Genomic DNA, 27,861 nt, shown 5'->3' with positions numbered 1-27,861 from the left:
AAGACACCATACAAATAGAAACAAGACATCACTTCGAAGATGAACCTCCCGAGTGCCACTGTTTTTAAACAGTGACAGTGTACGATACTCACACTACAGGATGCAGAGTGAAGACCTCGCTGACCTCTCCATCACAAAGGGTGCAAAGACACGGAGCTGCAGACTTTGGCATTGTGCATTTTCTTTAACTCACCCAATGAGACAAGTTAGCTCAGGAAACAACCATCAGATGTATCGCTTGTAGTAATGACAGATAGAACCACATTTCAAAGAAATCTAATAAAAATAAATGCTGAAATAAATTACTTTGTGTGATACAGCAAATAAACAGACTTTTCTAAACAACCACTCTGTAAATATTAGAGATAAAACATGAAGGTTCTGGGGAAAGAGGCGCCGTGGAGCTGGGAGTCTACGGGACTCGGAACTAATTCCTGAGTGAGATGTAGAAACAGCAGTGAATTAATAAGCGCAGGCCAATCTACCTCCCCTCCTCCACCTGCTTCGTTTCTCTGTGATTTCTCCCCGTCCCCAAGCTAGGCTCCGAGCACTGCTCCTGACACCCCCGGCATAAGCGATGCAGATAATGTAATCGTGGCGTCATTAGGAACCATGAAATTGCAATTCCTTGGGGAAGGAGCGCTATCGCTCAGTAACACAAGAAGAGCGATTAATTAGCGGATCTCAGTTTAACAGACTATGTACTACATGGGTTCTAATCCCACTCTGGAGTGGCTCTCAGGCCTAATGAATTACTTTAGGAAAGATGAGCTGCAGCCAGAAGACGTCAATCCAACTGTAACACAGGGAATCATCCAAACCCACGCAAGGCTAGCCTGAGAGAAGATCATCAGGCACAGTTGGGAGAAGCCCAGCAGCTGTTAACTAATCCCACCTGGCCGGCAGACGATGGTGCTGGCTGGCCACTCCATAACCATCGTTTTAAAGTGGTGGTACTTTTTAAGAGGGACTTGATGCTACTTTAGGTCTGTCAGACCTGTGGACAACTGCATCCTCAATACAAAGCAGATGGCAAGGCTGCCCTGTCCTGCACGGTGGTGCCATAGAAAACAGCTTTTCCTGGAAAGCAGCTATAGAGTCAGGGCTTTTGCCATTCCCAGGAGGACAACATCACTTGCTCTGAACCTGGCGGGTACTCTCTGCCCTTGGTGCTGGGACTTCGGATAGACCCCAGCATCCTAGGCCTGGCCTGAAAATCCAGTGGCTAGGTGGGAAGTCAAGGCTGGGTCTGCGCAGTGTTAAGGCCTCGACTTCTGGACCAGATGAAATTTTACTACATAACTTGTTTGGATTCCAAATGCATTGCTGGTACTTGAAGCCTCTGTGGGGTGTCTGGGTGGGGTTCCCAGTTTCAGGATGTGACAGCCAAGGCCTAAGGCAAAAGCATGGTCAGTCAGTGGTGGCTAGACCCTCACGAGGGCCTGAGTCTTCTCTGGGTGCCACTGCAGATCTCCTCTGAGGAAGGGTGACTTGTGTTAAGGCCCGCTGGGCTACATAGTGTAAGCCTGTCTCAAAATGTAAAACAACCCCAGAACCACAAAACAAAACCAGTCAAACAATGAAAGCAAAAACCAACCAAAATAACAACCAAACGAAACTTGGGACCCCAAGGCTGAAGGCTGGCACGCCACACTGGCTTTTAAATCTTGTTCAAACCCAGTACATGATTCTTTTCTTGAGACAGGGTCTCTCTCTGTGTACCTGTCTGGTTTCAAATTCATGGTCATTCTGAGTGCGGGGACTTGGAGGGGAACAAACACCTCTGCACTCACTCAGCTTCTCGCCTGGATCTTATCTGTCCTCACAGGCCTGAAGGGCTCAGGACTTTTGAGGGGCGAGTTCAATGCCATGTCAGGTTTTCTGATAGGGCCATGGCTACACATTCATCTGGCCGGTCTGGTGCCATAATTTGAGAGACCCAGGGCAAAATGGAAATGTGGGATCCCTTCTTAATAAAAGCAGGAACGAGCAGGAGAGAGAAGTCAGAGGCTAGGAGAACATACTGCTTTTTCAGGACCAGAGTTCAGTTCCCCGTACCCATGTCTGGGACTCACAACTACCTGTAAATTCAGCTCCAGGGAGAGGCAATACCTCCAGCCTACATAGGTACCTGTGTACACACACACACACACACACACACACACTCACAACTAAAAATAAACATAAATCTTTAAAATGCACACATTTCCAGCTTGTCACAATGCCTTTAATCTGATAATGTTCTCAATTCAAATTTATTATTACATAAATGCTGGATTTAGCTGGGAATGGGATACTTATGTACACGGAGCTATCCAAATTTCACACTGCTTCTCATGACTCATCTTAGCAGGGCCCCGGGTTGGCCTGAAGAGACTGACGGACTCAAGAGGAACAGAAGAGAAGCCCATTGGGCTGGGAGCTGGTTGCTGTGGTATTCCCTCAGACCCTTCTAGGCACTAGTCAAACTGGGACACACACAAGCATTTCCAGCCACTGGACCAGCAAGCTATACTACCCACCCAGGTCAGGTAGCCAAGCCTAGGACTTTGTATCTGAACCCACAGTATGCAGACAACCCTTAGGTGCTCTAGAGACATGCTAGGTACCTGGATGGGGTGAGCGACAGACTCATCCACATGGAGTCCTCTCAGTGAATGAGCAATGACATCACCTGGATGGGGTGAGCGACAGACTCATCCACATGGAGTCCTCTCAGTGAATGAGCAATGACATCACCTGGATGGGGTGAGCGACAGACTCATCCACATGGAGTCCTCTCAGTGAATGAGCAATGACATCACCTGGATGGGGTGAGCGACAGACTCATCCACATGGAGTCCTCTCAGTGAATGAGCAATGACATCACCTGGATGGGGTGAGCGACAGACTCATCCACATGGAGTCCTCTCAGTGAATGAGCAATGACATCACCTGGATGGGGTGAGCAATAGACTCATCCACATGGAGTCCTCTCAGTGAATGAGCAATGACATCACCTGGATGGGGTGAGCGACAGACTCATCCACATGGAGTCCTCTCAGTGAATGAGCAATGACATCACCTGGATGGGGTGAGCAACAGACTCATCCACATGGAGTCCTCTCAGTGAATGAGCAATGACATCACAGCATAGATGGCAACCGCTACCCCCAAGCCGCACCCCAACATGTCAGGTCATCTGTGCTGGATGACACTACCCTCTCTGTATCTATCTCTAGGTTGGGGGGGGTTGGAAGAAGTTTGGGGGGCCTAGAAGGCTGTGGCTGAGTGGAGACAGGCTCCTGGGGGTGGAGGAATGAGTCACTGAGAAATGGGCCAATGGTAGGATGTCCCAAGTCCTCAGGTCCCATCCCATTTCTCTTAGAAAACACACCTACAAAGAATTGTTAAGAATTTCCGTACAACCACAGAATTTTACTTCGCTAGTATGACCCTGCGTGACACTAACTGTATCCAAGACCCTTCAGAAGTGTAGTATGCCACAGGTCTTCTAGAAGGTTCTACACACAAGAGGATGCCTTCTTGCCACAAACCACAGCCCTTATTTGGGAACAGCCCCTTCGCATTGCTGGGAGCTGCCGGAGACCTCCCTTCCTAGAGAAATCTAGCCCCATTTCCCATTTGCTGGCTGAAGAAATCAGGGAAGGTAGAACATGGCTTCCAGACTCCACCGCCAGGCCAGTGCATGGCAGGGTCAGAACTCTAAGATCTGGTCTCAGACTGACCCAGACGTTGGGATGGAAAAAGATCAGCTTCTCATCCTTCCCCGTTGACCTTGGCTATGAATGTTCATTAGCCACAACCACCAGCTCTCAGGACCATGCCAGGGAAGCAGCACCCTTGGCATTAGCAGCAGAGAAGTTTCCAGAAGCCTGTCCTGTCTTCACAGTGGTTCCCAAAGGCTAGAGATCCCTTTCTCAGGGACCTTAGGCGGGCCACTGAGATGCCAGTTGGGGCATCTCCCTGCTAGCTCCCTGGGAGCAAGGACCTGACATGCAAGGAGAAAGGAATCTAGTCAACAAGGACTAGTCAATGTCACTGCACCCAGTGGGGACTTCAGCACCAGTGGCGTGAAGGTGAACTACACCCAGATCACTAGCTCTGTGGATTCTGAGTCAAGGGTCACGAAAGTCTTAGATTGTGGCTCCTGAAGTCAGGGAATGAGAATGGCAATAGAGGGTCAAAAGACAAAATCTCCATCATGTGTCACTATAAGTGACACCTCTCTGTGTGGGGGGGGGAGGGCACTGAAGCCCTAGAGCCTACCCTGGGCTCTGCTGCCAACCTACTAGGTCTTCATAAATGACGTTCTCCCATCGGAAAACAAGAGCAGGGTGGCTAGCTTGACCCTGCAGCATGCCCAGCTCCAAAGGCTGTGAACTGGAGCTCACCTGAACACTCAAGATGTTGCCAAGGTGGCCAGCACTGAGCTTGGAGGATGCAGATCCATAGAAGTTCACTGTTTTAACCCCTTCCCCCACTGCCCGCCACATACACTGTGTCCGGTTCTGTGGGTCTCCTTTTTCTTCACCAAGGAGTTCAGAGAGGGCCGACACAGGATAGAACGTGTGGGAGCATTTGCTGGGGTGCCTGGGCTCCTCCTGCCCCCAAATTAGACACCCCACCAGCAGCTTCTTCACTAGGAGAGGGGGCAGGTATGGAGTTGATACAAATTGTGTTTCCCTCTCCCCTTTCTGCGTGGCTGCATGGGGGAGAGGGAGGAGGACACAGCCCCCTTTGGAACTCTCTTGCTCCATCTCCTCCCTGCTCACTGTTCTTCACTTAGCACCTCTTAGAGCCCAGAAACAGTCCCGCTGTGCACCTCTTGGCCACTTGGCAACTTTTTTCTCTTTTATGATATTTTGGGCTTCTGTTGCCCGCCAAGTCAAATCTAAAAAAAAAAAAACAAAAAAACAAAAAAAACAAAACCCAAAAAACAAAAACCAACCCACCCTTCAAGTCAGCCCTGATCTAACTAACACTCCCTATTCCCATCTCCCTCTCAAGGGCAGGTCCTGGGGACCTACCCACCTGCAGGCAGAGGACTCCTACCTGCTTTTTCATAGATCTTGCAAATGCAGTTACAGAAACTGCAAGGAAGAACACCCTCTGTTGCATCTTGAATGTTCTTTGCCGTGCCATTCCGGGAGAATGGGCTCTGGATATTGGGTGCACTGACAAGGGCAGCAATGGCAGCGGTCTCTCCATGACAGTTTGGAATCCTGAGAATGATCTCTCGGCCATCAGCAGGCAAATTGGGATGCATCAAGGCTCTCTGACTTTTCCCGTTCAGTGTGGGCCTTTGGGGCCCGGCACATAGTAGGCACTCATAGATAAATATTCATGGACTAGATGAATAAATCTGGTTACACTTCTCTTTTAAACAGGGAGAGGTTGGATTATAATAAGCTCATTGGAACCACAGGCTTCTCCTCATTCCAGTGCCTCCCTCTCTTCACAAATGCTGCCTTAGGAGGGGTGGGTCTGGTCAATGTCAAGACATGCAAATTGAGCAGGGCCAAGTCTCCCTGGTCCAAGGCTCCTGGGCAGCCTGGACACAAGCAATCCATTTGCAACAATTGTCTGTATGTCGGTTTGCACAGTGCAGAGGGCTGGGACTTCTCTGACCCTGAGCTGGGATGAAATGGCCTGGAAAGCTGATGGACAGAAACAAAGGCGGACCCCAGGGCCAGCTGTCCTAACTCTGGAGCTCACCTTACACGGTTCTTCATAAGGACCGCCAGGGCATCCTCACCCCATTCCTCCTTGGTAGAGCTTATCCTCAGACTTCATGTCTGCCTGACAACCTGGTCAAGGGTGCAGGTTTGTGTGGGTCTCTAACGCAAGACAGAGCCCGTGACTTTACTACTCCGAGGGACCAAGACAGGAGAAACTTCAGGGTGTTGACTTACATACCTGACCCCATGAACACCCAAAATGGGGCCTCAGGAGACAGGCAGACATTTCCACCAGAATATATGTGGCCGGTGCAACCGAGGCCACTTGGGGAGGTTGGATCTGCATTTCCCCAGCATCCTGAGTCAGAAGCCAAAGGGAGCCATGGTGGGATTTCAGAGCGTTCCTGTACAAGGGCCTAGCTGACGTCACAGTAGTGTCTCCCTCCAGGGACAAAAGTCTTAGGACTTCCTGTATGGAGGAGAGCTACAACTGGGGTGGGGAAAAGCAGAGGGTCACCAGAGAGACTAAGGTATGCCAGCACTTACTCTGATGCAGGGCCTTCTTGGTCGGCTGAGGAGACCGCTGTAGCTTGGGCCCTTGGCAGAACCTTGTGCAGAGAGGCTGGAGCCTGAGGATGTGTTCGTTCTTAACTCTGTGGGGGCTCATCATAAAAAAACCCTGTTTCTTTCTAACAAGGGCATTTTGTGGCAAAACAAGTTGAAAACAAAAACTTTGGGGCACTGAAGCTGTGCTGAGCTGTGGAGAAGTGCCTGGGCTCCCTGTGCCCCAGCTTCCTGGCACTGCCTCCCCCTGAACACACCTGGGGGAGGCCCTGGAAGGAGCCAGGCTGCAGCGTGGGCCCCGGTGTGGGCCTGCCCGCAGGAAAGGCCCAGGCAGTCCTTGGCGGATGAGCAGGCTGCAGATCAATACTGGTGGAGAGGCAGCTTTGCTCCTTCCCGGCCTCCCCAGCTATTATTCATGCCAAAGGGCCTTGTTTGGACGAAGGAAAGGCGGGGTGGGAGTTGGCAGAATTGCAGGCCTGCGCTCTGCCTGTAGCCGGCTCCCCCTCACCTGGATGCCCCCCTTGTTTATGTAACGTAAGGAGGCGATTCAGAGGATGGCATGGGTGACTTGGGCAGGGGTCCCTGGCTCCTCTTGAGAAAGGGCACCATGGGCTCAGGATGTTCCCTGCCAGGGTGGCTCTTGCTCCCAGCTCACTATCTGGTCCTTTGCTCCCAGATCCCACCTGTCTTGCTTTTGCCACTTGCCTCTGGTAACCAGGCCCTGACTGGAGTCACAGGCTCCATAGTGGGAAGTTTGCCCCTGGCTGCCTCAGCTCCAGTCACACATCTGTTTTCTGTCTGGGTTGGCCGCCCCCGGCCACCTTTAAACATTGTCCATCTTCGTGTGGTTCCTGCTGGTTCCAAGACCGTTACGGGGCCATTTGCCTCGTCACCTCCTTGGTGACAATGACTACATGGACAGCCTGGCAGATGCCACTAGGCCGGGCTGGATGCATCCCAGGTGAGGGACAGAAACAAGAGTATTTATTTAAGCTCAGGGTCAGGTTTGAAATCAGCAGGTCACAGCATCGGGTGAAAGCAAGACAGAGGATAGTTTCTTTCTCAGTAGGGGTTGGCTAACCACACACGCTTCCTTCCCACTGGAAAAATGGGTCGAGCTTGTCTTCTGCTGGGGTGTGGAGGTCACTTGACAGGAGGTGAGCTGTCATGTGACTAACATGGACTCTCATCACCGGAGCCCGGAGGCCCTCCAGACCCAGGTATGGACACTGTTTCTACATCCACAGTGATCAAGGAGAAGTGAATGAGGCCTGATGCCTCCTGGCTGGCTCATGACTCCTGCAGGACCATCTGGGGTTTGCCCGTTTAGGATGGGAGCGGGGGACCAGGGACAGGATGGAGAAAAGGTACTATTGTCCCTGGCCTTTACCAGAGTACCCGGCCCTGAGACTGTGGTTTCCATAGTTACATAAACTAAACAGAGGGGTGATCAGATACAACAAGGGGACACGGCAGGACTTCTGGTTTCAGATGACCATGATTGGGTTCCGTCCTCTTCTGGCCCCTTGAGGTCGCAGTCATGGAAAAGTCGATCAATTCACCAATGGCATGTCAAAGAAAGGAGAAGGGAGGAGGCTGAGTCCCTGCACGGGGCTGCTCCTGTCACCCATTAGGGAAGCAGGGGTTGTAATGAGCTTCAGTTGGCGACACAGAGTCCCGAGACACCGCAGCACACCTTTCTGTGCCAGCCAGCCGGGCGCACACAGCTTTCTTTAAGCCTGTTTGCCCTTACTGCAGACCAGTCTCCCAAGCACACACTCAGCCGAAGGGGAAGGCAAGAGGCCCGTGGGCTGGGGACTCAGCCGCTCCTTTGAAAGCAGTGTGGGCCACAGACAACCCACGGTCCCAGGCTGTGGGCCTTCTCCTCCAGACACATTTTACCACCTCTACTCCCGAGCATGGAGTGCCCGGAGAGGCTGCGGTTCACACCGAAGTGATGAGGAAATCGTCACTTGTGCTTAATTCCCAGCTACGTAGACAAACGACGATAAATATTTATGACGAGAAATTTCATTATTTAAAAATTCCCTTCTAAATTTCCAGCGAGCCCACTGAAGAATGCCTGCCGAACAGGTTGCAAATTAAGAACAATTATTTTTCTCTTCTGCATTTAAATATAACTTACAGCTGAAGTCATTTAAAGGGGCTAACATCAACCTTAATTAAATATTAAAGTGTGCCTGTACCTGCTGCTATTGCTGCCCCTTCGAATAAGATATAACCTATTTTTGACAAGTTTTCATCTTTCTCTGTGGAAGACACTACATGAAACCAAATAAGCGGCAAAGAGGAGTGTAATGAATAATCTATTTCATATTCCAGCGGTACCCAGGGCTCGGAGTGGAGAAGATTCAGTCAGATGATGGCAAGAGGCTGCTGGGTACCGCATGACACAGCTAATGTTTAAATAATAATAATAGAAAAAAGCGATAAACAAATCATTAGCCCTTAACAGTTGTTTAATGCAATTTGTTAATGAACGTAATGGCGGGGACCGATAATGAAAGACAATAAAACCGTCTAAACAGGCGCCAAGTCGCTGGCCATGCGCAATTATTTCCTTGTCAAGTTTTTATGATTTAATGAGCCCCTCTGGGACTGACGGCTGTCAGTCAGTCGTGACTTTTTGACACCATTACAACTTCAAATACAGCAGCAGGCAGGCTGTTTTCCTCGGATTTGAAATACTGAAATGATCTGACAGTTTTAAAGAAAAGATGTGCAGAGAGAGAGAGAGAGAGAGAGAGAGAGAGAGAGAGAGAGAGAGAGAGAGAGAGAGAAAGGCAGTGCTTGCCTCTTCCTTTCTTTGCCTCCTCCCTTCTTCCAGGAGTTGATAATCTCTGGATGCTGTTTGGTAATGAAAACCCAATCACTGAGGTCATTATCTGATGAGGTTTTTGGAGCAGGCAGGCTTTCCCCCCTCTTTATTTCTTTACTTAATGATAACCCTCAACGGGCATGCCCCGCATGGGACGGCCAGAGCCGCACAATTTTGTTCGCCATTAATTTCAGTCTTTGAAGCTCAGGGCTCAGAAGCAGTAGCAAAGCAAACCCCCCACCAAGCTGGTTCCAAAATAAGACAATCCAGCCTGCCTGAAACAGAATAGCAAATGGCCTCCCAGCCCAGGCCTGGCCACTGACGTCAGGCCCAGTGCGTCTGCAGGCATCTGCCTTCAACACGGAACATTTAAAACTCTTTACAACTTAAGAGACTTTAATTAAATTGCTTTTGATTCTGGAGCGAGGTTGCATCCGCTTTATTTATACTGTCCCAGAAACTGTTTAGTCTGCATGAATTTTATATGGCGAGGGCTTCCTCCTCCTCTTCCTCCCTGCTGTCAGCCATCCTCCCCTACCTCCCACACACTCGGAAACAAAGGCTCCCAACTTCAGAAACATTCAACAACCGAAGTCTACAGAATAGGAACCTAGAACCTTCCACACACAGGCACCTGTTCCAGGTTCGCACACTCTTCCTGGCCTGGAGGGGGAGGGAGGGAGGGGAGTACAGCCCCAGCCCCAATTCTCCCCATGGCGCCAGGAGGACAGAGCTGGTCAGGATGTGATGGAGCTGCTGGGTCCAAGGTTGTATGTTCACAGGTTTCCACTCCCAAATCACTGGCAGCAGCAAAAGGGAACTTGGCAGAGAAAGCCAGTGAGAGGTGAACAGCAAATGCCTGCTTCTCGGGTCTTCTGCTTCTGCGCGAACAAGGCAGGCTTCAGTGAAATGCTTCGGGGCCAGCAAGTGCCCGTGCTCGGCTCCACCCTGCTTGTTAGGTGGCCTTGGGAAGAAGGGGACTGGAAGGTGGGGGCAGGTGGGAGAGACGCTTAGAACTCGGAATACCCCTAACTGAGGAACCCCATTTCTGGAGGCCACCAGAGCCGTCAGTCTACTTCACCAGCATCAGCAGAGGCTGGTGGCTTGTCTCCGTGCTTCTAATGGGCCCAGAATTCAGTGATCAGAATCAAAGTTTCTTGATTCTGAGCTGGTCCCTTTAGCTGGCAGAAGAGTCAGCACAGCTTCCGGCCCTTCTCCACGGCTGTACCACTTTGGTCGCCCAAAATCCCACCCTTCCGACACAGACACTACACCTTTATTTACACAATAATAAATGATTTATCTGAACACATACAGGCCCCGGCCTGTTTACACAAGCACAATTTCTCTGGTGGATTTTGTATTTCCTGTCTAATCTATAATGGTTCTCTTTGGAGTATGAGTGTGTGTGTGTGTGTGTGTGTGTGTGTGTGTGTGTTGGGAGAGCAAGTATAGTATGATCTTGCTCCATGAGTATAGGTGGTTAGCATCTTTTATGAAAAGACTTGCTTTTCAAAAATTCAAAGCTTCCAATTATATTAAAAACAATAGTACAGACCTGTAAATGCCTATGAAATCTTAAGAAAAACACATTTTGCTCATGACTGGAGGGAAAACGACCTCAGCTTGGGCAACTTTTAGGCCTGATCACAAATGGACTCACAATTCCCGTTACCTCAGGCAGAAAGAGGAAGAAAGTCATGGAGTGTGACAGAGGTCTGAACGTAGAGAGAACCCAGGAGGGCTTTGCTGATGGTCGTTGGGAAAACCCGAGCAGTTCCACACTGCGGGAGGAGGTGAGGGGACACTTCCCACCAAGGTCTGCCTAGTGGACTGTCCTACAGCGCCCTCCCATTTCATCACCACAGGCTAAATGCCCACAGCGGAGGAGTCCTGCTCACGCTCTCTGAAATCCTCATGCTGGACGGGAGGTGGACAGAACCTTCTCAGACCGTTGTCTGCGTGAACGAGGGAGGATGGCCGCTGACTGAGCACATATTAAAGCAGAGAAGATACAGAAATGCTTACACAGGCAGGGAAGAGGAGGTCACAATTAAATACTGTGCCAGTTCTCACACTGCCGGCAGAGTCTGGGGACTATGGCATTTGGGGAAGGTGAGTAAATATTTCTTCCTTGTGAATACACACACACACACACACACACACACACACACACACACATACTAAAAAGCTACGGAAAGTGCTACGTCAATTTCTTGTGCAAGTGACAGTGAATCTTCTTCTTTGCAATAAAGTTGCCTGGGAAAGATGGCTGTGCGCACTATGCCAGGAAGGATGGGGCTGACCTCTGGAACTGCTCATGGGCGCTGGCCTCTGATTTTTCTGGCATGTTATCCATGGACATCACAGAAACCTTTCTGGTAAAGAGAGGTAAGTGACACAGAGAGGCTTCTGTGCCTGAGTCATCACGTCCTCTCTCCAGCCGTGACCCCAGGCATGTCCACAAGGCAAGGAAGAATGTCACCAAAGCTATTTTGGACAGCAGATGAAGTTACCTAAAGGCAAATAAGTATTCACCTTTACCTATTAAAAAACCCGACAAATCTGGGCAAAGACCAACCTCAGAAAGGAAATCAACCCACATGCAGATGGGGACAGAAACATCTTTACACTCTCTGTGCTCCAGCTCAACAGTGGCAAGGGAGGGACAGAGGGTCACCCGGGGCCTGTCAACACAACAGAATGATTCATGTGACCATTTTGTCTTAATTACTCCGAACAAGACAAGATCACTGTTTATCAAGGGAGAGCAGATGCATCAGTGCCCTTTGACAAAGAAAGTGATGGCGGTCAGGATGGTGATGACCACGATGATCCCCAAGATGACGAGCAGGATGCGGTTCTGGATGATTCTGTGGGAAAGAGAGAAGAAAAATGCACACGGATAAATGAACAGCATTTTGACAAATACTGCCCAAGCCAAGCTGGCTGAAGAACTACAGCCTGGCAGGTACGCACACACAGAGAGCTTCCAGGTCTATGAACAACTTCCACATAGAATGCTTGCCCCAAAGCGAAGGGGAACCAAGGGCTTTCCAACATTTGGGCATCACGTAGCCTCTTTAAGTGATCAAGGGCCCTATGCGAGCATCTCTTCCTAATTTAGCATGTCAGACAAACCTCACTTTTTTTCCTCCAGTGTTTCCCGTGAAACGAAAAGACTCCAAAGAAATATATGTCAGTGAGGTACTTACCTGAACAAAAATACCTCAGGAAAAGTGAGAGACTTAGCGGGGAGAGGAGAGGATTAAGAAGCAAGTGTCAAACTTGCAGCTTAGGTTGTGAAGCCGTCACCTGTCAGTGTGGCTCATGGCTTCGTCAGGCTAGGAGGAAACGTTACATATGCTCCCTGGAGTCAAAGGATGGAAATGAGAGTAACAGAAAGTCCTCTAGGTGCCTGGCAAGTGGCTGTGGGTGGGCCCTCTGGGGGATGCTGGTCCCTTGGTCCAGCCCAGCTCTGCCGATGCTGACCTCAGAAAGACAAGCAGAGGAGACACGCGCTCCGGATGCCTGCAGCGCGCTTCCGCTGAAGTGATTTCATAATTTGTTACCTCATTCTGAGAAAAGAGGTCGCACACCACAATGCTTTGTTGAACCGTTCAAAGGGAACCTGGGTCACACAGCCTCGCCCACGCTCGCTGCTCTCATAGAGCGCACCGAAATAGAAACTCAGAGAGGCTGGCCGTCTAGCTGGCTGCCCACCCGGCTTCCAGCCTGCAGCAATTCCACCCCACCTGCGCAGAGGCCCATGCGGAGTCCTGTCCTCACATGCATACGGGGCCCCTGGACAGGGCCTTCCCCGGGGAGGGGCGTGTGAGGATGAGTCGGGCTTCCACTGAGCAGGGTCCCTGCGGCTGGGATGGAGGATGACATCAGGTTGCGGTTTGGGTGGCATACTCCTCACCCACCCTTCCCTCTTCACAGACGGGTGGGCACCATCCCATTAGAGTGACTCCCCTGTGTCCCCTAACAGGATAGCCCCCTGTCTTCCTGACAGGTTACAAAATGACGGCCATTTGCTGACACGTCTTCCGCAAAGCTGCTTTAGTGTCCACGTCCACTGTTCTCGCGGGAGATGAATGGTGCGCCCTGTCCTCATTCATCACACGAGGCTCGGGGAAGATCCATCTTGTTTATTTCTTCTTGTCCCACCAGAAAGCCTGTACCCCACATTAATTCTTCTGTGATGACAGCTAATTCAGACTCAACAGGCCCTATTTACCCAGGAGGCAGGACGGAGTCTCTGTCCCACCCCACAAGCAAACAAGAAGGACGCACAGCTTTCTAAAGTGCGGCTAATTAGGAACACGGACTGGTACTACTTAGGCTTCATTTAAAACTCAGTTGGTTTTTCTCCTTTTCCCTGGAAGGGAGGAGGCAGGTCCTCAGAATGGCCCCCACAGCTCTGTTTGCTGAAGTCACTGTTCACCACGGTCACCCACGTCAGATTTACAAAGGAAATCGGCAGAACTGAATCTCGGCAGTAACACACATTCAAAGCATGAAAACTTAGCCAATTCTGCTGTGGGTAACCTGTGGTAATGCGTCTCTTGTACAGCGTGGGTGACAACTGTCTGTCTTCTCTGTGGGATGAGAGCCCCAAGCATCCAAGATGGACACAGAGGAAGCGTACCTATGGGGTTACTGGTTTTATCTGGAACATGTTAACAAAATAAACCACAGGCATCTCCAAGTCTTAGCTGTTCTTAACTAGGCTTTGCCTGTGCCCACGGGTGTCCCTGACACCAGCTGTCCGCTGCTCTGGTGCGTCTGCCTGTACAGAGTGTGTAGAATTCACCTCTAGAGCTTGTGGCTAGAGCTTGGGAGCAGGACAGAGAACTAACTCTCTCAGGAATGTAATGACAGATTGTGGCCCTTGGGGACTGTAATCATCCCCTTCTAAGGAGGATGTAGGAGATATCTGGGCAAATTCAGCTGACAGGAAAATGTCAGGGTAGGAAAGGATGAAGGTGAAGGTTGAAGCGGGCCCCTAAAGATGGAGCTATCACAGGGCCCTCTCAGACAGCTGGAGGAAGGACTGGTTGTCCAGGCTCATGGGTGAGCACTGGTGGAAGACACTGTTGCTTCTATAGAAAGCTGCCAGACATTTGAGACAAAGAGAGCAGAGGCCCGACAGGCAGGGCCATCAACTCAGCTTCAGGCTGCAAAGGACTCGGGCAAATATGGTTTTCTAGGAAGAGAAAATGATGCACCTGAGTGCACAGGACTGAGCCGGCAGGGAGACGGGGAGTGGCAGACTCTAGCTATGAAGAACCCTGGAGAAGAGTTCCTGGCCGTTGCTGCTGGGCAATCCCTATTGCTCTGGCCAGCGGAGCTAGGTGCAGGGTTGTGGAGCTGGGAGGAGTCAGAAAAGTCAGCGAGGTCAAGGAGCACTGCTAGCTAGCAAGCCAGGAAAGAAGTTTGGGGGCAGCCCCAATAACTTGCTCTTAACTCTGGGTAAGGGGCCTTGATGTTCCAACAGGCCAGGAGCAAGCAGTCTTAATCTCCCTTTTGAAAATGCAAAGTGTGTTTACCCAGTAAATAATTTAAGAAAGAGTATACACTTGAAAGACGCCTACTGAAGCAGCCAGGCTAAATCGCCTCTGGGCAGAAACCCGGATTTGCATGCTGCATTCACCGAGTGAGCATACTGTGGCTTTAAAAGAATGCAGAGGCAAATTAAAAGGAATGTGGGCTCGAAACATCAAAAATTCTCCAAGTTTACATTATGAATCACAGTGCTGTTGATATAAGATGAATTAACCATTTACTTTAAGGTTAAACTCACACAGTATTACTGAAAATGCTGATCCCTGTGTGGAACCCAGGGAGCGGTTAATCTTCCATTGCCAGTCTCCTCCCCTTCTGGAAACGGCTCTGGTGTGTGGCATGCAGAATCATAGAAGGCTGGTGCAAGTGAAGGAGGCAGGCAGCCACCTGATCAGAGTGAGGGGGCGCGGAGACTGCACTGTAGCTGGCTCTCCCCATGGCTCTTCTTTAGATGCTTGCGTCCTCCTCTGCATCCAGCACCTGCCACCCTGACCTGGTCCTTGGTGCTGTGTATTAGCATGGGATTTGCTTTGGCCACTGGAATTCATGAAAAAAAAAAAAAAGGCAGCAAGCTGTTGCTCCCACGAAAAAGAAACTGACTTTCAGCATTCCATCCTCTAGCGGGATGGACTCCTGTCTCACTGTTTTGATGGACAGCCCGGGTATTCCAGAGATGGCAATGGCAGGACACAGGACCTGCACCCCAGGGCTAGCATCCAGAGCATCACTGCCCGTGGCCTCTCCTGGATTCTAAGGTGATGAGGTCTGGGGATTGCCTGTTACTTCAGCATGACTACTGCCTTCTCAGTCAAGGAAGGGGCCGCCCAAGCACACTGAGGTTTGGAGTGCACACATCCTGGAAGTCAGGGTTGGACGACAGCTCATAATTCCTCCCTTGAAGATTAACTTTGGTCTCTTTATCTTGAAAAGTTGTTTTTTTTAAAAAAATAAAGTTTAAATAAATAGAATTTAAAATTACCTCTCTCTCTCTCTCTCTCTCTCTCTCTCTCTCTCTCTCTCTCTCTCTCTCTCTCTCTCTCTCTCTCTGTCAATGTGGAGGTCAGAGGACAACATAGAGGAGAGGGTTCTTTCCTTCCAGATCTCAGCTCAGCAGGTCTGGCAGCGCCGTCACCCGCTCAGTCCTCTTGCCAGTTTAGAGCCGGACTCTTTCTGCGTCCAATTGACCAGAAGCTTCTCACTGAAAACCAGGAGCTTCTTCAGTTGGGCCAAGGCTGCTGAGGGCTCCTGGGCAACGGTGTCCTTATGTGCTCTCCTCAGCAAACTGCTTAGGCCACTCTGCATCCCGAGAGTCACAGGTAAGGACTGCAGCCACTCCTCCTGCCATCCTTGGCTCCACAGGTAGAGCCAGCCCAGCAGAGGGAATCTCCGCCATTGCTGTGAAGACTAGTCACCCAGACAGCTTGGGATGCTGATGTCAGGCCTCGATCTGTGGCAGCCATTTTATTTTCATGAGGAAGTCAGCTGAAGAAACAAGCTGGCCCATGAAAGGGAGACAACCAGGACCCCACCCTGAAGGTAAGATAAACTTCTATAGCAAGCCACCCTTCCTTTGAACTTTGATTAATATGAAAAAATAAATTAACTTCATTTTTCAAGACTGTTTGATTTGGGTCTTCTATTATTCGTAACCAAAAGGCACATTGGGTTGAGTCACTGCTCCACACCGAGTCTTTGATCCGGGGCACCTTCTAATAAGGGCTTCCGGCCCGTGCAGTCTCCAGCTTGGATTTCCCTGCGCTTCGCTTCCCACATTGCTAGCCACACAGGCATCTGCCTTTCTGTCTCTGTGAAGTTTTCTCTGGTAAAAAGTGGCCCTTCCGCAGCTTGAATCTCTTTCATCTTCTGTATCCCTCTGACACAGAGCTTGGCAGAGATGTTTGGGGGGGAGGGAGCTTGAGCAGGGTGTGGCAATACAGGCGCACAAAGTTCTAGCTACTTGTGAAGCGGGGGGGGGGGGGTGTGGGGGTCATGTGAGCCTAGGAGACTGAGGATTGAGGCCACCCGGGAGACATACTGTGACCCCTAAGGGTTTCTTGCACACAAGCACAATGTAAAGATCAGCTACTGGCCACTGTCAGGTAGGGATGCCTGCAGAGCCTCACCTGCTGGGGTGCATGGGGCTTGGCACACCCACTACCATCCCTTGGAGCTGCCTTGGGTGGGCTTCATCTTGGCTCCAGAGGTGGAACACGACCTAGGCAAACCTTACCAACTATAACTCTGCATTTCTTGCACAAACATGTGTTCAAAAACTGGTCTGACACCCAAACCACACTGCTGTGGGACAATGGTCTTTTATCCTATCACTTGTATTATTTTTAATAAAATGCTGATTGACCAGTTAGCCAGGCAGGAAGTATAGGCAGGGCGACGGTGACCAGGCAGGAAGTAGAAGCGTGGCAATGAGAATTATGGGAAGAGGAAAGTTTCAGTCTGTAGTCATTACCCAGAGAGGAAGCCAGACACAGAACAAGCAGGATGTGACTGCCTCACTGAAAAAGGTACCAAGCCACATGGCTAACACAGACTAAAATTATGAGCTAATATAAGTTATAAGAATTAATAAAAAGCCTGAGCTAATAGGCCAATAAATTTGTAATTTATGTAGGCCTCTGTGTATTTCTTTGGGGCTAAATGGCTGTGGGACAGGGTGGGACAGAAACCTTTGTCAACACCACATAAGAACCAAGAGAGAAGCACAGTGCCCCTTTACTGGGTTTGATTGCAGGGCCAATGGTAGCCTGGGGCTACTGAAGACGATTCCAATCATGCTTCTAGAGAGAAGCATGTCACCTGCCAGTGGACAAAGAAAAAGAGATGAAATGCTAAAGACATCATGCCAACCCCTGGATCTGAGAGCCTGACACCTGAAGGGTCACATTTAAGCATCCCAGTTATAGACCAGCAATTCCCTTTTGATGTGGGCAACTTTAGTTGGGAATTATGGCTTTCAACCATAACCATACGGACTCTACTGAATGGTATCCCCCCATCCCCAAAGCCATTCCACCTGGAAGCTCACAAGGTCACCTCATTTGGAAGAAGGATCTTCAATAAGAATTTTGAAAAGAAATAATCTGGTTTCAAGGCATTCATGTGTCCTTGAATCAATGGAGCGCACAGGCAGACATGAGCAATAAAGCCATGGAGGCACAGACAGAAACTGGAGCTATGCTACCACAAGCAAGAAATGCCTGCCACACCAGAAACTAGGAAAGGCACAGAAGGCTGTATTCTTTGAAGAGTACAGGAAACTTCTTGGCTTCAGACCTGAAGGCTCTGAAACTATTCAAGAAACCATTTCTGGTGCTTGAAGTCACTTAGTTTAAGGCCCGTTGCTTTGGCAGCCCTGGAAATTATGAAGCCAGCACATGAACCCATGACCTTGTTTTTCACATCATGATGGTTTCTCATGGCACCCTTCCTTCCCTGCACCCTACAGTGGATTTATCTCAGATCCTTCCCTAAAGGACAAGGCAGTGCTGAGAGAATTCTCTGGAAGCTTTACGCGCAGCCTGAGCACTTGGGGACTCAAGACTAAGCATTCTTCCTCTCTGAATGAGAACTTCTACTTATGAGCAGAGTGAGCAGCTTCCCAAAGCCACAGAGAGGTGGAGCTGGGGGTACGCGATCTAGAACCCACTTCATCCGGCCCAGTACTAGTCTAGAATGCCCGACACAGCTCAGGAGGGCCAGCCTTTCCAGCCATCACCAGCGGTTAAGAGCTCACATGGGCTGACATCAATTTTGACATAGTCTATGATCGAAGAGCCCCAAGGAGGGACAGGTTTTTATAGCTAGAGACACAAACGAGTTCCCCAGCAAGGAATCCAGGGAGCCAACTGGGCTCAGACTCCATTCCCAAATTCTACGAAGCTTATTGGGGAGCTGCAGGCTTGTTCTGCAGAGGGCCAGACAGTAACCATAATAATTTGATGGAGCTGCCCCGGTATACCATTCCTCAGACCTGCTAGAAATCTTTCTGTTGTGGCTCTGAAGGTCATAAACCCAGAGTCTGGGTGCTGTCAGTGCTGGCTCCTGAGCCTCCGGGGAGACTGTTCTGAGTACACTCCTCTCTTCTGGGGGCTTGTTATCAATCTTTGAGGGTCCTTGGTTAATAGCTACACCCTCTGCTCCCCACACCGCTCCTTGTGTGGTTTTCTTTGTATGTGCAGACTATAGATAAATTTCAATTTTTTATAACACAGCTACATTGGATTAGGGGAACAACCCTGTTCTTGCATGTCCTCAGCAGATGTCACGAGGAAGAGTCAAGGAAGGTCACTGTCTGGGGTACTAGAAGTTCGAAGTTCCACATATGAACTTAGATGCTCTCAGCCGTGCAAATAATAGTCTCTGTCACAATTACTCAGCTTTGCTCTTGCAGAGAGTAGTCATGACATAAATGAAAATGGTCTGCATTACAATAGAATTTTAGGAATATACGAGTTTGAATTCCATACGATCTTCCAGTAACAAAAATTATTCGTTTTGAACTTTTTCAATCACATAAGAATGTAAAACCATACCAGTCTGTGGGACAGAGAACGGGCAGTGTGCTGTGCCCCATTGCTTTGCTTTGCCCACCCCAAGCCGCAAAGGACAAGCTACTGAGACACGCATTCCTGGATGTCACAGAAGCCACACTGAGAGCTGTGGCAAGTGTGACCAAGTACTTGTGAAGAAGACAGGGAACCCAGAGTTCCTACTGCACGTGAGCTTTGGGCACTACGATGAGCAATCGGTGACACAGGCTAACAACAAAGGCAGTAATTAGTCAAGCCAGGGCTAGGGCAATCTGTCATGTGCCCATAATCCTGGCTTTGCCTGGAGTGACCTGAAGCAAGTTACTCCGTGACACTTGACTTTGTTTCTTCCCAAACAATGCCAATTGACTCCTCAGCCATCGGGGATGAACGTTTTTAAAGCACTGAGGGGTAAAGCCTTTTAATGCATGAGCAGTTGGCAAACAGTTCTCTAAAAGGCGGTGCCATTTCGGGGCAAACGAGAGGTTCCAGTTGCCAGAGATCGGAAAGCTGCCTGGGAAACTTCCAGGGGCTGGTGGGGAAGCAGGGACAGGTGAGGAGTGTGCGCCTGCTCGGCTCACCAGGCTGCTGTTCCCACAGGTTGCTGTCTAGTGGGGCCTCATGTTGACAGTCTCCCCAGCAGGGCTGAGCCTTGTCGCCAAGGTGGGAGCATCAACATCAAAAGGGAAGGGAGGATGTCCCATTGGCTGGCGCGGAGATCCCTCCCCAGCCCGGGAAGGCAGCCAACGAGTACCTGTCAGACACACTGATAAGTCCAAGGGGTTTTGATCAGTGATGTGTAGCTACATCAAGCTCTGCATTGCCAAATGTGTACATCAGACCGCAGCCTGGGTGCCACGGCCACTGCTATTCTTAAATATGGACTTGGTGACAGCAGGAGGCCGGGAGAGCAGCTTTGCTGGCTACCAGTTCCACATAGGATCAAGGCAGCTTGCTACCATCAAAGGATTTGGAAGGGACTCGAAGAGAATTAAGTAACGATGCTCCAGAAAGGCAAGGTGTGTGCAGCCCCTTCCAGGCTTGCAGATTGTTGGAGTTGGCAAAGGGCTTTGGGTCTAGGCCTAGATTCTTCACGTTGAGGAGAGAACAGTGGAGCCCTGAGAGGTTGGTGGACGTGTCCAAGGTAAACTCCTCAGAGGCCAGGGACCAGTCTTGTGTAATGGGGACACTCCTCCTCCACAGACAATCCTACGTGGTAGTCACTTATAGAGGAGTTAACCTGGGCTTTCAGCTCCAGGGGGTTGGAGTCTACAGAAACAGAGCAGAAGCAGAGGTGTGGTGGCTGGAACCTCAGCTAGGAGCTTGCATTGTGAACCACGAGCAAGCAGCAGAAACAGTGGGCAGGGATGGTAAAAGGTTCCTGAAACCTCTAAGTCCCAGTAATGTCCTTCCTCCAGCAGGGCTGCACACATCCTAGATCTCCCCAAACAGTGCCCCCAACTGAGAACCAAGGGTTCAATTGCCAGAGCCTATGGGGATGTTCTCATTCAAACCCCACAGATGGCAAACTGAATCTTGTCCACAGTCCCCACCTCCACATAATAGGAAGAACGCCATGGGGTACCTGGTCTCACACTCCAGGCTGAGGCTGTGAGAGAAAAGCAGAGGAACACAGACAGTATCTTTTTCATGAAACACAGACTGCTCAGTTTAGAAGACATCCTGTCTCTGAGACAGATCCTCCATGCAGACCAGGCTGGTCTTGAACTCACAGAGCTCTGCCTGCCTCTATCCCCAAGTGCTGGAATTAAAGGTGTGCGCCACCACACCAGGCGGTCTTGTGCCCTTTCTCAGTCTGCTCTCCCCTTAGTTCTTTAAAGGATGAGGCCTGAGGTCTGTCTTCCCAATTTCTGCTAAAGTATTCTTACATGACATGCTTGCAGCAAGAAGTGTTCCAGATTTTGGAATATTTATACAGCTCTTACCAGTTGAATATCTTTAATGTGAAAATCTGAAATGTTGTGGAATCTGAACCTGAGTATTGACATTTAAGTTTCAGATAGATGATTTTGGATCATGGACTCTTAGCCTATAATACATACAGTATGACCATTAACCAAAGTCAACCAGTTCTTTCCTCAGTGTCTAATGTAAATACACGGTAAATTAAGATGCTATCCTGATTTTACGCCATAGTGTGTTCTTTTTTATTTTTTCACTCAGCAGCACACCGGTGTGTCCTCTGAGCTTCGTAAGGAAGGTCACTCATCTCTTCCAGTTCTGAACACCCGAGGGATGAGCATAGGATGACAGCTGTCCTCTGAGGCAGCTCTCTAGTGTCTTCTCACAAGGGGGAATGTTAGAATTACTTCTGCCTAGCTTTATAGGTGAGCAGCTGCGGCACAGAAAGGCTTCAGGTCTGCTGGAGATGCAACTCAGCATGAGTGCTGAAACTGGGGGAAGAAGAAGCCAGTTGGGGAACAGGCTGTCCTCACTGTGTCGTGGGAAAGGATGGCGGGGCTGGGGAAATCTTCAGGGAGTGTCCTCAAAGAGGCCTCTTCTGATTTGGGATGCATTCATGATGTCATTTCATTTTCCCAGTGACTCGCATTTATTAGCTACCCCCCACTCTGGATGGCTCAGGACCACCAAGGGAGAAGGTGACACCCACTCTTGGGGTGACCCTGGTCCTCCACACCCCCTGGTTTGGTGCTTCTCAGCCTTCCAGATCCTGCTGAGTGCCCGGCAAGGGAGTGCCTGAGGGGTGTCCCGCCCACACTCGGTCCCTGAGAAGCAACCCTCAGCTCCTGTTATGACGGCCCTAGGCTCAGACTCCAGAGAAGTCAAGACCACATCTGTTTGTAGAGTGGGCATTGCTCTTACCTTGGGAGCCACATTACCTAATCTACAAAATGTCACATTTTAAATACTGGTAACTAAGTCAACACTTTCTTGAACTGCGTGGCCAAACAGAGCACCCCTGCAGGGCAGACAGACGGGGTGCGCCTTCTGTGAGACTCCTAATGATGACTGAGAACAAACTGAGAGAAGGTGGGAGGCTGTGCAGCAGCCCCAGCTTCCCCTCTAGGAGCCCGGAGGCCCAGCCCTCCTGACCCTGGGGCTCTCAGAAGCCAGAGGCCAACCTGTGTATGAGCATCAGTAACCCGGTCAAGGACTGAAAGTAGCCAAACTTAGCCCATAAGCAGTTTTTAACTGCATGCCAGAGGCCGGGGAGAGGTCTCTAGTATTCACAAACCAGCCTGTGTAGCCTTTGCAGGCACTCACAAGGTCAGGAGAGGCACAGGCCGAGGTCAGGCCCAGATGGTACATCAGCAGCCCCTTTGACCTTCACATGGTCTTGGCTTGGAGAAAGCCAGCTGGTGATTTCCAACAGCAGGCCGTTCACCTTCTATGAAATGTGGTAAAAGGGGTCTCTACTGACGCTGAGGGGCAAAGAAAGTTTGCAAGATTGCCTCTACCCGTGTCTGTCGAGAAATCCGTGTCCCTGTTTCTTTATCTCTAAGGTAACAAAGAGACCCAGGCCTCTCTGAGGACACACCTGGAGAGAGCAAGCTGACAGGAGCTGCTTCTGCACACTCTGTGGCCCCATGTCTGCTGCATTAAAGTAGAACCAGGAATCAATTCTAAGGACATTTGTGGGACTGAGTTAAAGCATCCTGCTAGGTGCAAATGCCAACTCTCTGGTGTTCTTTGGGGACTCTTCCCTCCAGTGCCCTAGTTTTCATCTTCACAATGGAGGGTGAACTCTGCACCCCACTGGTTACTAGATGTCAAGCTGGGCTCTAATGAACGCTGGCAGCCCCGTCCAAGGTCCAGCTGACAGAAAGGACTAACTGAGAAGCCTGAGGACCGGGGTGTGGGGTGGGGAGGGGCGAGGGACCATCTAGAGTCTTCTTAGGAGCAGTCAAGCCCGTTCTGGATATTCACACCAGGTCGCACACATGCTCTCGTTCGGCTCGGTCCACAGAGGAGCCAAGAGCAGAAGAAGCTACCAGTGGGACTCACTGTATCCCCTCTAAGGACACTCGAGGACGCCATTTATTACCCAACTCAGCATGTGTCCTATGGAGAAAGATCTGAGTTTTATCTTACAGATATTGATTCAAGGAGCTGAATCCATCTCCCTTTGAGTTAGCTGCCTGGGGATAGATTTGTGGTCCATACTCACACATGCACAGTGTAGGTACTGGCCTCAGTCCTGGCTTCATTTTCTATATCTGTGCTTTCATTATGTTATACACACACACACACACACACGAATATATAGCTATTTGCCTAAATACACCCCCATATATATATTTATTTAAATATATATATTTGGCAAATAGTTATATAGTCTTTTAGGGCCCAGATACTATAAAGATAACAAATGGAATTCCCATCATTGTAGGCTGTCTGCTCTAATGCAGCAGGTCTCAGTTTCTCTCATATACTCAACAGTTCTGCACCATGGGTTACATGGAAAGCCAGCATTCTCACTCAGCAAGACAGTAAGGGCTTCCTACTTTTTTCTCGAAAATTCTTTGGAGTTCAGCATGGGGCAATTTCTAGAATGTACTCAAAACCTGGGACTATTGGGTAGGGGTGCGAGGTCCTGGGTTCATGTCACAGCCAACTGTAGTCGATATGGAGACCCCTTTCTTTGGGGTGTTGACAGCAGTGTGGACCCCGTTAGTGAAAGCTGAAGGCATCCCTAGCCCATGCTGGCTGCAGAGACACTCCCTGAAATGCTGGCACATTGCGGCCCTTCCTTGAACAATCTGAAGTGTATGTCTCTCTGTATAGACACTTCTGCGGACGCTTTAAAACCCGGGAAACAATCAAGCTGAGGCCATCTCTGAGATGCCTCTAAAAGAACCCACTCGGAGACAGATAAAAATAATGAGAGTCTTTCTGTCAGGAAAGATTTAGAAAATATCATGGGCATTATTAAAATTTAATTTTTTCCCCGGCTTTTCGGCTCCCCTTCCCAGTGATAATGAGCAGGAAGGCACACCTCCGCCTCGCGAGCTCTTGTTTGGTGCAATCAACTCAGCCTTGCAGTCTGAAGGCATTTCAGACAACAGTTTTGACTGCTACCGGCTTGGTTTGCACCCTGTGCTGTGCTTTGAGTCTGCCCATAAAAACTGGTTCAGGAGATAATTTTCCACAAGACCGGGGAACTAATAAAAATCAATTCTGCCCATCTGGTTCAGAGAAATCTTAGGTCTAGCTGAGGCAGAACCGCAAAGTGGGAAGGAAAATACAAAAAGATCAATGTATTCACTGATGGTTTAGCTGATCGAGAACGAGCAAATTAGCTGGCGAGAGAAGCCTGGCTGCAGGAACTTTCTTCTCAGTCCCAAAGAGACATCTTTAAGGGTCTGCTGGTGGTGGGCTGTACTCAGAGTAACCATTTTTCCAAGAAGTTGCCCATGCCCGTCAACTGACCTATGTCCTGGCAGCAAGGATGACTTTGTAAGAAGTGGGACTGTTTTACTGGAAGTGGTCCCAGGTCACAAGAACAGCAGTGAGCCAAGGTTCCGCCACAGCGCCTGACACCTGCGGGTCTGTGCGCACTGTGCACTGTATTTGGGGACGCCCTTCTTCTGCCCTAAGCACTTCATACGAGTTCATCTAATTGTCATAACGACACTGATAAAAGCATTTAGAGGTTTGGGGGGCTAGCAAGTCCAACGCCACTCAGACAGTCAGTGGCAGAGTTGCTGGACATCCCAAACCAGATCTGACTGCACAGGCCACACCCTGCTCTCGACTGGGTCACTTTGCATTTATGAATAAAGTCCGGAATAGCGATGTCTGTCCTCCCCCCCACACACACACTTCAAGGCTTCCGAGGATGTCTGGATGAGAACATACACATAAGAACAGAGAAAGGCAACTGTTGTTACATTTGGTGATAATGAGGATGTGATATCAGTGCCTTGAGAACCGCTGCAAAGGCCACTTAGGTACTGATGACTGTCCAAAAAAAGTGTGCAAGACCACTACACAAACCAAACAAGTTGATTCTTGATTCCGAGAGCATACAAGGCTTATACCCCAGTCACAGAGCAAACAGTTAAGGTTCCACTTGTTAGCGTGTATTCTAAGACCCCAATTTTAGCAAAAGAAAACACATGCATAAATGTGAAACATTATTTGGAAAGACATACTTAAGATGTGCGATGATTATGTTTAGGTGATAGGAGCATAGAGATTTTACAGTTCATTGCAGTTTGCAATTGCAAAAAAAAAAAAAGTGTTTGCCTAGCATGAAAGAACTCCAGGAATGTCAGTAAACAAACATAGTAAACACATTAAAAAACAAAAACACTACAAAATAGATTCTCACTGAAGTTGTTTGAAATCTAGGAAAATAAAACCTCATTTGAAATATATTTTAGGTCTTAAAAAAATAAGAATGACAATATCAGGTCTTCTCAGTAGAGTTTGGAGGGGTCTCTGCTCAGGCTTTCACCCCACATTCCTTGACTGCAAACAGCAGAGGTCAAGAAGCAAGAGAGAACAGAGAGGACCTGGCAGAAGAACAGTAGTTCTGTGGCCACTGTGGAGGGCATGGATGGCCTGGTCACCCGCACGGGGGCCTCAGAAGCAAAGTCTTGCCTCCTGTTGGAGAACAGCCAACAGTTTAGCAGACAAGCTTCACCCTGCTTGTGAACACACGGCTGGGTGCCGATTTCCAGTTGTGCAACCAAGGGAGAGATTTTTCAGTTTCTGATTATCTTGCAGTATCTGGCATTTTGTGAGCTTCATTTTCAGGACTTCTTCACTACACTGGTTCCCCGAGACAAACAAGGGAGATTAAGTGTGGAGTGTTGGAATCATGTCGAATACCCCCGGCACAGAAACATTATAATATGCCCCAGAGATTATTCCAGGGCCAAGGAAGAACATGGCCCAATCTATAGCGCCCGAGAATAGGGAGCAGTCAGCAGCAAGAGCGGGGATTTACTTCATTTGTGAGGCTGTACACAGCCTCAGATGCTAACATACGCTGATAGGAAATGCCAACATTTCAACTTAAATCAAGCCTGCAGCCCATAACACGGACACTTTGCCTTTCAGCCGAAGATCATAAACAGCACAAACCCGGGTCTCTTCTCCTAATTGGGGAGCTTTTCTAATTTGCTTATGATAGCTGCCTCATGTCGAACTAATCTTCCTCCGGTTACCTCCTAACGCTGTCGGAAATAATCTGCTTACCCCTGCTCTGTCTGCAGCACTTTGTGTCAAACTGAACTCCCTTCCTTAACACAGCTGCAGCAGAATGGCAGCCACAGCTCAGCCAGGACCCCTGCATCGCTGAGATACTGCGAGATACTGCGGCATACACTCTAGACGGAAACCAGTCAAGGGAAGGATGCCACACAGGCTCTGGCTAGGTTCAAATGCTGGGATGCTTGCTCGACAGCATGAATTATCAGCTGCAGGCCTTGTATAGTAGCCGCTTTGGATGGATAAACCCAGGTTAGCACTATAAGCACTACTGTTAACACCCGGATTCATTCCAGAGACACCTCTGTCTAGATAGAGGCCCCTCCTCCAATTTTAGAGACTCGGAAACATTCCCCAGTTAGCCAAGAGGCTTAATTGGTACCCATGGGCAACACCATCTTAGTAGTAGTCGCTGATGTATTCTGATTCAGTTTTAATGTGTTAGATTTTTGCAGTTTTAGAAAAACAAATGTTACAGTTTTCAGAAAGAGCCAGGAATTCCAATTCTCATAAAATATGCCATGAGAGTTATGAGTCTCTCTCTCTCTCTCTCTCTCTCTCTCTCTCTCTCTCTCTCTCTCTCTCTTTCCCCCTCCCCCCGTGTGTGTGCAATATCAACAAACAAAACCAATGATGAGTTGCAAAGTGAGAGGTACCCTGGTACCCAGATGAGAGCCAGGCTTTAGTCCAGAAGGGCTGCAGTGTGTGACTGTGACCTTGGGGATAATACTTCTGTTCCTTGTCCCCTCATTCCTTATGCGTGAAGATGTTGGGGTTTGCATGGTTCAAAACATGCTAGGGTTTACTGTACGGAGAAGAGCCTTCTTGCTAACAGAGGGGGTTCTTACTCCGTTTTGTGGATGTGTTTATTCTAACAAGCAGCCACTGCACCCCACTCCCCTCCTCTGCTCCACATTCCATTGGAAGGCTGCTTCCTCACTTTCAGAGGTTACTGAAGGGGAAGAAAGTTATATTGTTTAATCCTACTTTATAAGAGTTTGCTCTTTTATTGGAGAACAGGCTCAGAAGAGTGATCAGTAAGGTTTACGCACCCAAAGCGTATATGGAGGACTTAGGGGGGAAGGAAAAAAGAGACTGCCTTCAAATGCCTCGTGGAAATACAGAAAACAAGCAGCGAGATCGTCCGTTGCCAAACACTGTCATAAATTTTTTATTTGGCAGCTAACATTCTCACTAGTTTTCTTGGCAGCAATTGGGACCTTTAGCAAGAAAGGTGCAGAAGAAAAATACCTTGTTTAGAGATGTTTTCAGCACTTTCTGGGATTTTCAGAACTTCTGCCTGCAGCATATTTCTGCAGCTAGAGTCTCCAGTCACCTGATGAGTGGGTGGTGGGGCTTAAACTTTTTCTTTTCTTCATATATATGGAGAAACGAATGAGTGGTACTAACCCCTCTGGCTTTCCAGCAAACACATCTTTCTTGTTTTTCATGGTAGGTA

The 27,861-nt window shown here is 49.2% G+C and overlaps 1 protein-coding gene across 4 annotated transcripts in view; it reads right to left on the bottom strand.

The window, feature by feature from the left end:
- Nucleotides 1-9,508: 9,508 nt before the first annotated feature.
- Nucleotides 9,509-27,861, bottom strand: part of Vti1a (vesicle transport through interaction with t-SNAREs 1A) — a 345,424-nt gene continuing 327,071 nt past the window's right edge. For all 4 annotated transcript variants that reach the window (XM_075974426.1, XM_075974424.1, XM_075974427.1 and 1 more), the window contains one exon: nt 9,509-11,957. Coding sequence is in view for 2 of the 4 variants with exons in the window: in XM_075974424.1 (XP_075830539.1) it covers nt 11,864-11,957 (94 nt within the window). In the remaining 2 variants the exon portion in view is untranslated. The remainder of the gene's footprint in view (nt 11,958-27,861) is intronic.

This window comes from Microtus pennsylvanicus, chromosome 5, assembly GCF_037038515.1.
Source record: "Microtus pennsylvanicus isolate mMicPen1 chromosome 5, mMicPen1.hap1, whole genome shotgun sequence".
NCBI classification, from domain to species: domain Eukaryota; kingdom Metazoa; phylum Chordata; class Mammalia; order Rodentia; family Cricetidae; genus Microtus; species Microtus pennsylvanicus.
This window is presented reverse-complemented; position numbering and strand designations above follow the sequence as displayed.